The sequence below is a fragment of the Nomascus leucogenys genome, chromosome 20 (genome assembly GCF_006542625.1).
Source record: "Nomascus leucogenys isolate Asia chromosome 20, Asia_NLE_v1, whole genome shotgun sequence".
NCBI classification, from domain to species: Eukaryota; Metazoa; Chordata; class Mammalia; order Primates; family Hylobatidae; genus Nomascus; species Nomascus leucogenys.
In genome coordinates this window covers 79434685-79451185 of record NC_044400.1, presented here as the reverse complement: position 1 = coordinate 79451185, position 16501 = coordinate 79434685, and the positions used below count along the sequence as shown (strand labels likewise).

The following is a 16501-nucleotide window of genomic DNA, read 5'->3' as shown; positions in this document are numbered from 1 at the left end:
TACAGCCTGCAACAGGAAAAACAATTTTACCTGGCAGAGTTTGATTATTTTACCTCATTTAAATTAAGGGGGAGCTGGGCACGGTGGCTCACGCCTGTAATCTTAGCACTTTGGGAGGCCAAGACGGCGGATTGCCTGAGCTCAGGAGTTCAAGACCAGTCTGGGCAACATGGTGAAACTTCATCTCTAATAAAGATACAAAAAATTAGCCAGGCGTGGTGGCGTGCTCCTGTAGTCCCAGCAAGTCAAGAGGCTGAGGCAGGAGAATCTCTTGAACCCAGGAGGCAGAGGTTGCAGTGAGCCAAGATCACACCACTTCACTCTGGCCCTTTTTTTGGGGTGACAGAACAAGACTGTCGCAAAAAAAAAAAAAAAAAAAAAAAAAAAAAGAAAGAAAGAAAGAAAATCATGAAGGGGGAAAAATCAGACATTCTCCACCAGAATTACCTTAACCATTTCCTTATACTTCTCTTTAAGTTCCTGGTAAGCCTTGCTATACTTCATAATGGAGATGAGGGAAAGGGTGCTTTTAAAGTCACTCTTCTTATTCTCTACAGACCACTTGGCCAACTTGGCCAGCAACTCTTCTCCAAGCCACGTGGGTTTGGGATACACGATTCCATCTGAATGCCATCTTTCTGGACAGAAAATTAAAACAGATATGAACCTTTAAAAATAAAAGAAATATGAATAAGCACAGATATGTTCAATTCTTATTTTAAAATTATCTATTTATTTACCTAATGAAGAAAACAGAAGCTAAGACATCTATATTACCAAAAACATAAAACGAACTAGAACTAGTTGCAGAACTTTCATCTAATAGAGAAAAACATGTAAAAAGCACAGAGAATCCCTCTTTTCTTGCAAACTTTGTTAAGAACATATTTACACACCACGAAGCCCCTGAGGCGGCCGAACAAATAAAGGCCTCTCTCCTGCTGCTTCATGCCCAAGGAGCCACAGTCTAAGCGTCCGAGGATTTTCCTAACATTTCTATTCTTTACCATTTTCACACGTGCAATTCACATGAGTATACTGGCTCACCAAACAGCTACTTGCCAGAAGGCGAAGTGCTTGGCCACAGACATAAAGGCTGCTGTGCATTTTGCCAGCTTATTTTGTCTTTCACATGTCTTCTGCCATCAGAAGGTTCACAACGGCGGGGGGCTTCGGTCTGTCTTGCTCACTGCTCCACCCCCAGGTCCCAGCAGTGCTGACACATAGCAGGCACTGTTCATGGATGCATTCAATAAATAAGTAAAAGCTCACAATCCTTGGGAGGACTGGCGGGACAGATACAAACCCAGATAACAATACACTGTCCAAGGGCTACGTTTGGGGCAGCACAAGGAAGGGGAGGGCATTAAGTTTGCTGGGCAGATGAGAGAAAGCTACGGTAAAAGTGACATTCAATGGACATTCCCAAGAACAAGCAGATCCCAGCCACTGGGTGAGTGGGGCAGAACCGGAGGGCCTCACAAGTGTGCTGAGGGCGCGGCAGCAGCATGGCCCCACTGCAGGGACAATGGCAAGTGGTCCGTCTGGTGAGAGCTGTGGTTTCCAGGTTTTCTGCCACCACGGTGCATCAGAGGGACACAAGTCACTTCCAGAAGATTCTCCAGAGAGTCAACCCCAGAGTGGGTCTGAACTTTTCCCCTGGCCCAGCTCCCTGCTCGGGACTGTGAGGTCTGTCCTGCTCAGTCCAGAAGCATTCCTGCTGGGCCTGACGCTAATTTTGGTGGCCCCTGCGCGCTGCAGACAGATTCTGCCCAAGGGGCGTTCCTCGCTCTTCCCTGGGCCCCATGCTCTTCCCCAGGGTCCCCCAGAGGTCCATATGGCCTCCTCCTTCATCCGCCTCTCTTACGTGTCCCTTTTCAGAGGCCTTCCCACATACCTCGGCCACACTCTGCCATTTCTAATGAGGGGACACAGTCCTGCTCGGCTGAGTTGTATGGGAGCAGATATTCTCCACTGCCCCAGGAGACTCACTTCCTGCTGCGTGCCAGCCCTAGCACATGCTGGGCACACAACAAATGGTGCTGAAAATGAATCAAGCTGCAAAGAAGCACACACATCGACAGTGGAGCCCCTCATTTGTGTCCAACTCAGTGTGACCTGTGCCCAGAGACTGTGAGGAACAGCGGCCCAGTGAGGCTACAACTAGAAATGCCACCCTGGGAAGGTGGGGGCAGCAGCCACGTCCTCGGTAGCTCATCAAAGAGCAGTGAAGGTCACTCCGATGCCGACTAGAAATGCCACCCTGGGAAGACAGGAGCAGCAGCCATGTCCTCAGTAGCTTGTCAAAGAGCAATGAAAGTCACTCCAACGCAGCAGGCACATGCCAAGCACCTCCTGCAATCCCGCCCTGCACCAGGTGCCCACTGCACCCAAGACAGGCACCACTTTCTGGCTAACGGGCACACAGCTCAGCATCGCCGAGCACGGAGGTGCCTGACACAGGTAAGCATGGCTTCTCCTAGTGTCTGCTCTCACTCCCCACTCTCCAACAGGGGCATGCTAGCAGGAAGGGACCTCAGGGCAGGATCCCCTGACAACTTGGGGCAACCTCTGGATGGTTCTCAAAGGGCTTCATGTTACAGGGCCTGAGCACCCCTTTCAAGCACGAAGGCTGCAACAGGTCCACGTGAGGCCCAGCCCTGCCACCTCCTCAGAGGCTCAGGAATGATTAAACCCATTTCAAGGTGAGCAGGAGGTAGAACACATACCCAAGACCACACTGCTAGTGGGAAGCCCACGCTCTTCTCGCCACACTCCTCTGCTTTCTAGGAAGCCCCGGGAAAACTCATTCCAGTTACTCAGACATTATGACTGTTTCAGAAAGTACAGGTTGGATGCAGCACTCAGGAAAATATCAGCTGACGAGTCATGAATGAATTCACCCCTCCTCTGACTTTTTCGTTTTAAAAATACCAAACGGTATGAATTAAATTTTATACTTTCTATACAGGCCCAAATACCATATGGAATTAAGGGTGCTTATTAAACTGTTGCTTTATAATAAGTATCACTGAATACTTACTATAGAAGGAACCATCACCTATTCCCCATTACTAAGTCATAAAAAATAACAAAATAGGCTGGGCGTGGTGGCTCATGCCTGAAATCTCAGCACTTTGGGAGGCCAAGGCAGGTGGATCACCTGAGGTCAGGAGTTTGAGACCAGCCTGGCCAACATGGCGAAACCCCGTCTCTACTGAAAATACAAAAATTAGCCGGGTGTGGTGGTGGGTGCCTGTACTGTGGAGACTGAGGCACAAGAATCACTTAAATGCAGGAGGGAGACATGGCAGTGAAACGAGATGGCACCAATGCACTCCAGCCTGGGCAACAGTGTAAGACTGTCTCAATAATAATAATAACAATAACGATAAAGAAATTTGAATTTGACTTCAGAGCTAACACTGAGGGCCGCTGATCATCACAGCCAGAGGGAAGGTAGAGATCAGAGACCCCAGCCAGGCTGTGACCACCCAGACTCGAGGCTAGGCACCAGCAGGAAGAGCAACATGGCATGGGCACACAAGCTAGCAACTGCATTCCTACAAACCACAACCACCTCAGAGACACGACCTTAAGCTCTCTGGCAACCCAGAATCCTTTGGCTACCTAAAGAAATCCGCAATGGAAACCATAAAACTAGGAGTCCATTGTCCAGCTCTTACCATTCTTCTTTGCTATGACTGAGCTGAATTTGATACACATTGCTCATCTTAACCTTTAAGTTCCCTTCATCATCTTCTTCCAAAGGCAAAAACGTTACGGTTCCATTGAGGACATCTGGAAAGAAAAAGAGAAGAAGGACAAATTACTACTGCCTAGCTGCCGTCTCATCAGAAGCAGTATTAAAAACAGAGATGAGTCAAGCACGATGCTTTCAATCCCCCAGCACTCTATTCACAATGGCACTCCAGGAGAGGAGCTTTTGCCTTTCATTCACTGCTACAGCCCAGAGCCTAGAATGTGCCAGGCACACAGCAGCCATTCTCTGCACGTATCTGTTGAGAGATGCATGAGCCAGGACCTGACGGAAGAGCCAGCCAATGTGGACTCTATGGGAACCTGAGAGCTACAATCAGAGAAGACCGGGGACCTCTGCCCTAGCTGAGTGTCTGCCACAGCCTGACCATGATCTTCGAGAGTGAGCAAGGCACAGAACGCTGCTCAGCCGTCAGAGGCCAGTTCAGAAAGTGGGTATCAGTCCGGGCCTTCCTAACAACGGCTTTATGTTGTGTGGAGCCCTCGCTGCATGCAGGGACTTCGCAGTCACCTTCCCATTAAAATATAAGCAGAGTGGCCTATTCCTAAGCTAAATTTACAGCATTCTGTCAGTTTGTGTGGATACTTAAGGTTTGGTTGTATAAAGTTCTATCTCTAAAATCAATCGTGTTTACCTTTGATATTAAAAAAAAATGCAAACTCTCAGTTAAAGAGGAATATACACTTTACAGGCCAAGTATGCACAACTGTGGTTCACCTTCCACAGCAGATGAAAGAACAAGACCTGCCAAAAGGAAGCAGAGGCTGAAGGGGCTGAGTGGATTCAGATGGAAAGCAAGCAGTGTGGGGCCGAGAAAACTCTAACAATCAGAGTCTACTGCTATGGAATACAGGGTGGCCAGGGAAGTCCTCCCTAGTAAGGTGACATTTGAGCAGAGAGCCGAAGGAGGTCAGGGAGTGTGCCATGGGGCACCTGGAAGAAGAGTGTTTCAGACACAGGAGCAGCAATTGCAAAGGTCCTAGGGCAGGCATGTGCTCAGATGCATGGGGAATGGAGGTGAGTGGCGTGGGCAAGGTGACAAGTGGTAGAAGGTGAAATAAAAGGGTAACAGGGCCCACCCAGGTCACATAGGGCCTTGCAGTTCACAGAAGTACAGCTTTTACTGTGAGTGAGACCGGAGAGAAGAGGACTGACACAATGCATCATTCTTTCCATGAATTATCTCATTTAAAAACTGCAGAAGGACCAGGCGTGATGGCCCATGCCTGTTGTCCCAGCACTTTGGAAGGCCAAGGTGCGAGGCTCACTTGAAACCAGGAGTTAGAGACCAGACTAAGAAACATAGTAAAACCCTATTTATACAAAAAATAAAGTAAAATAAAACTCACAACTTTATCATCCAGTATTATTTTCACCATCCCCTGGATCAGGGTTTCTCAGCCTCATTGTCACTGGCATGTGTGGCTAGATAACTCCTTATTGTTGGGAGTTGTCCTGTGTACTGTAGCATGTTTACCAGAAGCCCTGGCCCCTACCCACTAGATGCCAGCAGCATCCTCTCCCTCCCTGCCCAGTGTGGCAACCCCAAATCTGCTGTCACTGTTGTTTCTACACAATGATAAATTTCGATTTTTTGAATTTTTAAATTTTTCATTTTTGTGGGTACATAGCAGGTATATATATTTACGGGGTACATGAAATGTTTCGATCCAGGCATGCAATGTGAACTAATCACATCATGGAGAATGGGGCATCCATCCCCTCAAACATTTATCCTTTGTGTTACAAACAATCCAATTACACTCTTTTTGTTATTTAAAAATGTACAATCATGGCCGGGAGTGGTGGCTCGCACCTGTAACCCCAGCACTTTGGGAGGCCAAGGCAGGCAGATCACGTGAGGTCAGGAGTTGGAGACCAGTCCGGCCAACATGGTGAAACCCCATCTCTACGAAAAATACAAAAATTAGCCGGGCGTCGTGGCACATGCCTGTAATCCCAGCTGCTTGGGAGGCTAAGTTAGGAGAATCACTCGAACCCAGGAGGCGGAGGTTGCAGTGAGCTGAGATTACACCACTGCACTCTAGCCTGGGCCACAGAGGGAGCTTATTCTCAAAAAAAAAAAAAAAAAAAGTACAATTAAGTTATGATTCACTATAAGCCCCCTGTTAGACTATCATATACGAGGTGTTATTCATATTCTATTTTTTTCGTACACTTTAACCATCCCACCTCGCCCCCAACCCTCCACTCCCCTTCCCAACCTCTGGCAACCATCCTTCCACTCTCTACGTCCATGAGTTCCATTGTTTTGATTTTTAGACCCCATAAATAAGTGAGAACATGTGATGTTTGAATGACAAACTTCTGAGGATCAAAACTGTCCCGACTGAAACCTCTGTTCTAGATGAGAAAACCAGGCATTAAAAAGATAAGTAATCTGTCTCAAATCCACACAGCCTCAAACTGAATTCTGTTCTTTAACTAAAGAAGTTCTTAACTACTGTGTCATCCTGTCACCTGCTACTAACAGTTAAGATTTCTTAGTCACATTACTTTTTTTTTTTTTAGACTGAGTCCCCCTCTGCTGCCCAGGCTGGAGTGCAGTGGCACGATCTTGGTTCACTGCAACCTCCACCCACCGGGTTCACATCATTCTTCTGCCTCAGTCTCCTGAGTAGCTGGGATTACAGGCACCTGCCACTACGCCCGGCTAATTTTTTGTATTTTTAGTAGAGACGAGGTTTCACTATGTTGGCCAGGCTGGTCTCGAACAGTCACATTACTCTTAAGACCTTCGTGATCTTACCCAGAATAGGGCCAAGAAATATACAAAAGTTGCAAGAGCATCTCCACTTCACACAAACAGCAGCTAGCGCTTATTAGGCCTCACCATGTGCCAGGAACTATTCTAAGCACTTTACGATCAACTAATTCCATTTAACTCTTCCAGCAACTCTAAGATATTTTATTATTATCCTATTTTACAAATGAAGACACCGAGGCACAGAGAGGCTCTATAACCTGCCCACAGCCATACAGCTTATAATTGGCAAGACCAAAATTCAAAGCCAGGCTGTCTATACTCCATGGAGGATGTAAGTCCTCTGGTGAGCCTTCCTGGTGGGAACTGAACATAGAAAGCAATCCTGAAAACATACTCCTTGTTGACAGGGAAAACTGCCTGCCTGAGAGGAAGAAAGGAAAAAGTTCAGTCCTGCCTCTCTGTTCAGCGAAGTCTACACATGAAGGCCTCATGGGCACTGCCTCTCCGGTCCTTTCAGTCCAGTGGATGGACAACGTAAAATGGTTAAGATTAGAACACAGCTGATAAGAGCTGGAAGAACTCCTAAACTAGACTGGACTGGCAGAGAGGCCCCCGGAGGAGTGGACACCTAGAGTCTTACAAAGGCACAGAGGCAGACAGTATTGGGAGCCATCAGAGGGGACTATGTACCTCCCAGCAACTGCTGCCTGAGGTAGGCAGAAGAGCCTCCCAGAAGTGTCCATGCCATAATACCCAGGACTGGTGAATATACTGTATTATATGGCAAAAGGGACACTTTGCAAACATGATTATGGTTACAGACCTCAGGAGGGAGAGTACTCTGGATTACCTAGGTGGGCCCGGCCTAACTCCATGGGCCACGAAGAGCAGAGAATTTTCTCTGGCTGGAGGCGGAGGAGAGAAGCAGCAGGAGAGGAAGACAGAGATTCCAAGTGTGAGAAGGATTCAACCCCATTGCTGGCTCTGAGATGTAGGAAGCTGCATGGAAGAACCAGAAAGAAGCCTCCAGGAACTGACAGCCAGCAAGGGAACAAGGACCCCAGTCCCACATAAAAAATTGGATTCTACCAACAAACTGAATGAGCCTGAGAACAGATTCCTTCCCAGAACCTCCAAATAAGCGCCCAGCCAGTAGGCTGTTTGATTTTGGCCTTGTGAGAGAGATCCACAGCGGAGAAACCAGCAGAGCCAACGGGGATTCCTGACCTACAGAACTGAGACAATCAATTTTTTGTACTGACCAGTGAATTTGCAGTAATTTGTTACAGTGGCAATACGAAACACATGCTGCTGAATAAAGTTTGAAGTAACAGTGGCTGAGGCTGAAGTGTCAAGGTCACGGGCAGTAAAAATAAATGCCAGAGATTTAACAAACGCTGAGGACTAGTAGGTTCCCATCCATCCAGTCTCCATGCTCTTTCACAGTTACTTGTCTCAGCATAAATAGCTCCCTTTATGTTGGGGAAAAGGCTTATGGGGTGCCTGTATAAACTGGCCATAAAAATATGAGACATAAGTTGTGGAAAGCCACAAGAGGCCTCTGACGAGGAAAGCCTTCTTATCGCCATGATGTTCCCATGCTCTGGGCGAGACCTACTGTCTTATCTATAAACACTGTATTCAAGGAGAAAGACATTCCTCTGAAGCACTGAAATGTGGCCAGACATGCAGGCTCCTAGTTAAGCCCGCTCCCACTAGTTATTCTCTGATAAGTTAAAGACATGCTGTTTGCGCACAAAGGAGATTCATTGAAACCGCCACTGCTATAGATTACACGTATGATGCACTGCCTCCCTTTCACCGTTTCGCCCTGAACGTCTGCTTCTTAGATCTAAGTGATTGTACTCAACAGTATGGAGACCAGAGCTCTGAGCCTTTTGCAGCCTCCATTTTGCAATTGGCCCCCTGGCCCCCACTCTTTACGCACTCTTAACCTGTCTCATCTCATTCCTTCGTTGCCACCGGCCTTTGAGTACCCTACGGGTGGTGTTGAGGCTGGTCCCCAACACTTTTACACCTACAGCTTTACCTGCTAAACTCCTAGTTATTACGCAATATCCAGCTAGTCCTTCACTGTCTCTTTGAAGCCTTCCAGACACCACCCCAATCAATTATCCCATCTTCTGTACTAAGGACACACATTTCTATGCGCCCATTCAAAAAACTATCAAACACCTAACAACCTCAATAGGACATCGCAGAGGAACTAGTACCCTTAGGACCTTTTCATTGACCCGAGGTTCTATGAATGCTTTTTTATCTAATCGTATCCGTCCACTATCAAAACACTCTTACCTTGCACGACTATTTCCCTCCTGGGAGTTGTAAGGGGGCAATGTGGGCTAGTTTTCGGGATGACGGTTCTGAGAACCACGTCGAGCTCACGCTGCGCCTCTGGCTGCGATCCCGCCCCGGAGCAGGTGAGGAAGGCCAGCATCTCCGAATTGCCACTGGCGAGACTTTGGGAGAAATCCTCCCAGAGCGAATCCAGATCTGCGGCGGGGAAGTCACCCTCCCTTCCTCTATGGCCGGGGTGCCCGGAGTCCCTCAGGGGCACTGAGGTGGCTTCCCTCTGTGCCTCCTCTTGCTGGCACTGGCCCTGGGCCTCCTCAAGTTCGCAACATGCCGTGCACTGCTCTGGTCCTAACAGCGTCCTGGGACCCAGGCCCCCTCCGGGGGAACCCTGGCCGGGTCCCGGACCCCGCTCCTTCTGCTCCGAGCCTGCTCTAGTCCCGGGGCCGCGGGCCTCGGCGTAGGGCAGGGTGGCGCTCCAGCGGGCCTCCAGGCGGGCGCCGCAAAGCCGTTTGTTGGCCACCTGCGGCCTCTCCAGCCACACTTCGACCGCAGCCCAGAAGCCCCGTGGGAGAAGCGCGCCTGGGTCGCTGATCCCGGTACGGCCTACCTCAGCCATGGCAGCCAGCAGGTGTAGAGCCCTGGCAGCGGCGCGCCGAGATGACGCAGCCCGGTGGCGCGGCGCGTTGACGTCATGGAGGCGGGGTGCTGGGACCGGAAATGAGAATGGCACGGCTGGAGATCCTTTCCTGCTTTTGGTTTCCCTGGCGGGGGTTGGACTGTGGAGTGTGTGGATGAGGAATTTGGCCTGTGTTTTATTCCCTGGGTATCCACCCAAGGGGCATTGCTGCCTGGTAGTAACATGATCTGAGCTGAGTTTTGAGAGAATTCTGGAAGTGGTATAGTTATAGAATCAAACATCAGCCAGCCAGCGGGTCTGGAACACATTGTCCTCAGTACTGATTACCAATAAAAGTCAGGGAGCCTAAGTTTGTGAACGTAGAAGATGAGTCCTCTTATGAAAGCTGACTGTTCTCCATTTGGGTTCTGGTTTGCTTTTAGTGCTGGCATTACAGCCAGTGCCTTCCTGAGTCTGAGTGCTGTTTCATAAGGATGATGTAATGTTGTCCCATGAGGGATGAAGGTCATCTGTCACCTACTGTAGCAGGACAAACCACAGACAAAACTCCTCAGACAACGGATTAAAGAACGAAGAGGTTTATTCGGCCGGGATCATCGGCAGACTTGCATCTTAAGAGCTGAGCTCCCCCAAAAATAAATTCTTGGCCTGTTTAAAGGCTTACAACTTTAAGGAGTCCACCTGAAAGGGTCGTGATAAATCGAGCAAGCATGGGAAACGTGACTGGGGGCTACGTGCATCAGCTAACAGAACAGAAAGTTTTGCAATGCTTTTTTCATACAATGTCTGGAATTTACAGATAACACAAGTAGTTTAGGTCAGGGGTTGATGTTATTATTATTATTATTATTGACCCCTAGGGCCGAGTGGTGGTACCAAGGTTGTCTGGCTATTTATCTTACTTTTGTTTCTTTCTAAGTTTTTGCTTTCTCTCTTTCCTCCTGTCTTATGAACTAGGCAAGGGAGGAGGGCAGCAGGAGTAGTAGTGGTCTCCTTATCCCTTCCTTTGAGAATTTTCATTAATTAGTGGGAGTTCTCACTTTTATTTTTACTTTCTGAGTCTCTGGGAGACAGAGTGATAGTGTTTTATGTAATACACTTACAATGAGGGTTTTAAATTCTCTTATAGCTGGAAACTATTTTGTAAATAAAGACCTGGATCAAACCTGTGTTAAACCAGTACAGGCACATATGCCAATTTTGTCATGTCCTAAGCAGGTTAGTTTTTTTACTGGGTCTTAAAAGCTTATTTCCTAGTGAGCAACACAGTATTTCTTAATAATAGGAGTTTTTAAGAGCCAGATGCTTGAACTTGGCATCTGCTTGGGGAAAGAGTTAAAGTAAAGTCATCTTGAGGCATTAAATCTTTTGCTTCTCAAGGCCATTGGTCTCTCATGTTAGCCTTTTTATAACATGAAGAAATGTCTAGGCTGCTGGCAATGTTTTCAGCCAGCTGAGCAAATAGGTTGTTTGTTTGTTTTGCTAAAGAAGGAGGCTCTGGTAACTTCTGGTTTATGTGTTTAAAGAATGACTTAAAGACTTGGAATTGTTGCTGGGCTGGACGGGTCTGGGTTTCCTGACTAAGTAGTATGTGTACAGTGGGGACACCTTATATAGGTGTTTCTTATATAGGTGTTTCTTCTAGCATGGTTATTGGGGGTAACAACAACAAAACAATATACAACATATTTATATCCAGCAAGGACAAAAGAGGTCCTTACCTGGGAAAAAGACTGAATACAGTGACAGACAATAGACAATAGGAAAACAGTGTTACAGGAAAACTATTAGTCTTAAGATTTTTAACTACGTTGACTTGCTTGACAAGTCCTCAAGCTTCGGCCGTGCATAGACTAGTCAGCTGCCAGCGTGTGACTAGAGCCGGGCTTGTTGTTTCAAGCTTCAGCCGTGCGTAGACTCGTCAGCCTCTGGAGTGACCAGAGCAGGGCTGTCGCCCTCAGCAGCAGCTTGGTCTCATCTCAGGATCAGCCGGGTAGGAAGATGTGCATCCTGCTGGCTGGTCTACTTGTCCTGAGCTGCCAGTGTTCGCTGACTGTGATGGATCTAAGACACAACACCTGCAACTTTACCAGCAGTGGGAGTGGACGAGATTACAGTATAGGGCCCATCCTGCATGGGTCCTAGAAAAATTAGATTTTACTTTTTAACTTAAACAGTCACTAGATTTAAAGGGGTGTCAGGCTTATAGGCATTTTTATGTATTTAATTATAAACACTTTGGCTATTTCTAAAGCCTGCATTTGCTTTCTTAAGGTTAATTCCTTTAGTTCTTGGAGGTCACCTTTAATTTGACCTATGATTTGGGGGTGGCCGACCGAACAAAATCTTATAGGGCAAATACCTAGTTTGTTTGGTGGGGGTGCAGCTGACTCGGAGGAGGACCATAGGCAAAAACCTGATTTTGTCTTAAATGAATTTCCTGGCAATATTTTTTCAGTAGCTGCTGGAGTGTCCAGTTCACGCACTCCACTTTTTCGTGAACTTTGCAGCCAATAGGCTGTGTGTAAGTTCCATTTTATTTTTAACAGTCTTGTTAAATCCTGCACTATTTCAGCTACAAATGCTGGCCTATTGTCTGACTTTAAAGTTAGAGGCAGTCTAAACCTGGGGATAATGTCTTTTAACAGTACTTTAGTCACTTCTTGTACTTTTTCTGTCCTGGTGGGGAAAACTTTCTTTTTTTTTTGAGACGGAGTCTCGCTCTGTCACCCAGAGACTGGAGTGCAGTGGCGCGATCTCGGCTCGCTGCAAGCTCCGCCTCCCGGGTTCACGCCATTCTCCTGCCTCAGCCTCCCAAGTAGCTGGGACTACAGGCGCCCGCCACCACGCCCGGCTATTTTTTTTGTATTTTTAGTAGAGACGGGGTTTCACCGTGTTATCCAGGATGGTCTTGATCTCCTGACCTCGTGATCCGCCCTCCTCGGCCTCCCAAAGTGCTGGGATTACAGGCGTGAGCCACCGCGCCGGGCCACCTGGTGGGGAAAACTTTAACTTACCCTGGAAAGGTGCAAACAAGCACTAGCATGTACCGATAGCCTCCAGCACAAGGCAGTTCTGTAAAGTCTGTAAGCAAGTTTTCACAAGGTATGGCTCTTTCTCCTGTTTAAGTTTCTTAGAGGAGGGGTTCTTTTTCTTTCCCCCTCTTTGTAACTCTATCTAGTGGCTTAGCCATCAGTGAGAAATTGGAATCCAGATATGGCAGAATCCTGCTGCTTTTTAACTTCTAATGTGACAATGGGCTCCTGGGAGCCTAATAAGAAGGTGCCTAGTCTGCCCGAGTCTTTACATTCTTTAGCTCCTGCCAGCCTGATCAGATCAGTATTTGGTTCCCCCAAGGTGCGGCAGCCCTTGGCCGATGGCCTCTTTGTCTTGCAGCCTTGGCCGTTTCCTTTATTGCCTTCTGAACATTCACCCTTCTAGTGTCCTTTCTTTTTTCATCTCGCACATTAACGTGCCTCTAGCCTTGGCTGGCTCTCGAATCCTTGCCTAACTTGACTTCTTCCACGTCTACATCTGTGTCCACGTCCTCTTGCATTGCTAATCTCTCTCTTTATAAGAGCTGTTGCTAACAGATTGGCTTTTTGCTTAAGTCTTTGTTTTTCTTTTTCCTTCCTGAGTTCTCCTGCTCCTAAGGCGAGCTGGCGGGGCCAGGCAATGGCACGGGCCCTGCCCCCGCACACTGCTGTCTGTCTCTCTTGTTTTCTTCTGATTCTCTTTTTTACACTTACTGTGAGTCTTTCTTTTTGTTTTGCTCTTCTCTTGGAGCCGGTCTCTAGCCTCCTCTTTTTTTCTAGATAGAGCTGGGCTGGGGAGAGGGATTTAACCCTTGGCGTGCCTAGCTGCCGCACTTGTTGCTTTTGCTCTTTCGTTCCTTGATCACAGTTAACACATGCCTTGGTGGCCACTTTTATAGACTGGGTGATATTCATGCCTGCAGCTTCTGCTTGATGTTACCCTGGCTTGCTTTACAAACGAAGTATTCTATATATATATGCTGATTTTTTATTTTTATTTTTTATTTTTTTTTGAGACAGAGTCTCGCTCTGTTGCCAAGGCTGCAGTGCAGTGGTGTGATCTCGGCTCACTGCAAACTCCGCCTCCCAGGTTCACGCCATTCTCCTGCCTCAGCCTCCCGAGTAGCGGGGACTACAGCCACCCGCCACCACACCTAGCTAATTTTTTTGTTTTTTTGGTTTTTTTTAGTAGAGACGGGGTTTCACCATATTAGCCAGGATGGTCTCGATCTCCTGACCTCTTGATCTGCCCGCCTCGGCCTCCCAAAGTGCTGGGATTACAGGCATGAGCCACCAGCCTCAGGGTTAAATGGGGTGTAAAGCCAGAATGCTTTACAGAGTCTCTTATAAAACTGACTTAGGTTCTTGTCAGCTCCTTGAAGCACTTCTGAAATCTTTTTTATATTAATTGCTTTTTTTCTACTAACTCTTAGCCTCTGCAGAAGTGCCTCTCTGTACTGCTGCAAACGCTGAAGCTGAGTTGCATTCTCTGGGTCTTTTTTCCCGTTTTTCCTAGATCTTAACAGGTCCTTTTTTTAATATAATTTTCCATGCACTTGGAGGGTGAAACAGGCATACTGAGAGTCAGTGTAAATGTTTAGTCTTACCTTTGCTGAGTTCTAAGGCCCAAATTAAAGCAATGAGCTCAGCTTAATGACAGTGTCCAGGGTTATCACCGCATATCCTGCACATCTCTCTCCTTGTGGGTTGATGAAGCTGCTCCCGTCCACGTATAGCTCCCAGTCTACTGATGCCCAAGGCTGGTCCCGGAGGTCAGGTCTGCTAGAGTAAACTCGAGTCCAACACCTCTACACAGTTATGCTCGACAGGGCTCTAGCTGCTGGGAACAAGGTGGCGGGTTCAGGGTGTTTCCAGTTTAGTAGATCAATGGTTAAAAAGGGCTGATAGATGAAAGTCTGTTGCCCCACCCCCTGGATGTGGGCTTGGTTATTATAATAGACAGGTCCTCGCATCTCCCTGAGAGGCATTTGCATAGCTCGAGCAAGACCAGATCTGAGAGGGCCCACTTGACTATCTTGAGCCTCTCGAGGCTCCGATCCTCCCTTTCAAGGTGAGACCTGGGGCGTGTTAGCCCCTGAATCTCATTTCTCGGGGGGCTGTTGGCCTCGGTAAAGGGGGGTAGGCTGGGACATATGGAGAAAGAATTTCTGTTATCTCTGGTGGCTCCTGCAAAACTGGCTTCTCTTGCTGTTTCTGGGACTCCCTTTTTAACTCTGTGTCTGCTGGTGCAGCTGCTCTTACTTTCACTTTTGGCTTTTTTGCAATAAGCTGTTAAACAGGGCTAAATTTATGCCGGTTTTTGTCTATATTATATTTCACCATGAATCAATATAAAGGAATTGATCTAGGTCCACTGGCTGTCCTCCGACCCTTGTCACCACCTTAAATACATGGCCAATTGTTCCCTGTCTATAGTTCCTTTGGTGGGCCATCCAACACCAAAAGAGGGCAATTCTTTTTTTTTTTTTCTTTTTTTTGAGACGGAGTCTCGCTGTGTCACCCAGGCTGGAGTGCAGTGGCACAATCTCGACTCACTGCAAGCTCCGCCTCCCAGGTTCACGCCATTCTCCTGCCTCAGCCTCCCAAGTAGCTGGGACTACAGGCACCCGCCACCACGCCTGGCTAATTTTTTGTTTTTGTATTTTTAGTAGAGATGGGGTTTCACCATGTTAGCCAGGATGGTCTCGATCTCCTGACCTCGTGATCCGCCCGCCTCGGCCTCCCAAAGTGTTAGGATTACAGGCGTGAGCCACCGTGCCCAGCAAAAGAGGGCAATGCTAATTCACATAGAGTTCTTAACCGCTGGGGGCTTAACTCTGTAATCCCCTGCAAAACCTTTCTTAAGGTTCTGTAACATGCATTTTAATAGAGTAAGTTTTGATGATTTGATGACTTTCCTTTTATTTTTCTTCTTGAAATTTTTTTTGACACAGTTTCTAGCGGAGTGGGCTCACTCTGTGTTTGACCTATTTTTCTCGAGACAAAACAACATTCACACTACAAGAAGGAAAGGGTAAAAGGTTACTCACTCGTCTAATTCCACTAAATCAAAATCAAAACTAAAACCAAAGTGTCGTTAAAGGCACGCCTGTTTATCCAGCAATTCAAGTCAAGTCAAAAACAAAAACCAAAGAAGTGCCGGTACAGGCACGCCGTGGGTGATCAGGCCACGCTTCCACTCAAATGGAGTGGGCAAGTTCCAAAGACCAGTCTTACCAAGTTTCAGATGTCCAGACTTAAAGTGCCAGTTCCTTCCCAGTGTTCAGCCACTGCGTTGATCCTCCACGGGGGCCTGCCATGCACCACTCTGTTGAGGGGTTCCACCGGGGCAAAGGCCTACCCGGCAGCACTCTCAGGATGCGCATCGCGCAAGCTGGCTGGAGTCCCCCGCAGGGATGCTCTACAGGGCAGGCATAAGCTGTCTAAGGGCTTGCCTTGAACGTCCCTTAATCACTTTGCTTGCCAGTCAGGGAACCAAGAAATGTAGCAGGACGAGCTGCGGACAAAACTCCTCAGACACCGGATTAAAGAAGGAAGAGGTTTATTCGGCCGGAAGCACTGGCAGACTTGTGGCTTAAGAGCCGAGCTCCCCGAAAAAGAAATTCTTGGCCTGTTTAAAGGCTTACAACTTTAAGGGGTCCATGTGAAAGGGTCGTGATAAATCGAGCAAGTGTGGGAAACGTGACTGGGGGCTACATGCATCAGCTAACAGAACAGAAAGTTTTGCAATGCTTTTTCATATAGTGTCTGGAATTTACAGATAACACAAGCAGTTTAGGTCAGGGGTTGATGTTATTATTATTATTATTATTTTTAACTCCTAGGGCCAGGTGGTGGTGCCAAGGTTGTCTGGCTATTTATCTTACTTTTGTTTCTTTCTAAGTTTTTGCTTTCTCTCTTTCCTCCTGTCTTATGAACTAGGCAAGGTGTGGGGGGTGTGGGGGAGGAGGGCAGCAGGAGTAGGAGTGGTCTCCTTCCTTACT

The 16501-nt window shown here is 47.5% G+C and overlaps 1 protein-coding gene across 2 annotated transcripts in view; it reads right to left on the bottom strand.

Moving 5' to 3' along the window:
• The window catches only part of TRMT44 (tRNA methyltransferase 44 homolog), a 35844-nt gene extending 26363 nt beyond the window's left edge, over positions 1-9481 (bottom strand). Inside the window, exons 1-3 of one of the 2 annotated variants that reach the window (XM_030801275.1) lie at positions 8826-9481; positions 3687-3801; positions 448-667 (exon numbers count right to left, since the gene is read on the bottom strand). In XM_030801275.1, coding sequence (XP_030657135.1) covers positions 448-667; positions 3687-3801; positions 8826-9441 — 951 coding nt within the window. In that variant the 5' untranslated portion in view covers positions 9442-9481. The remainder of the gene's footprint in view (positions 1-447; positions 668-3686; positions 3802-8825) is intronic. The other variant, XM_030801276.1, reaches the window with a different exon arrangement.
• Positions 9482-16501: the final 7020 nt, after the last annotated feature.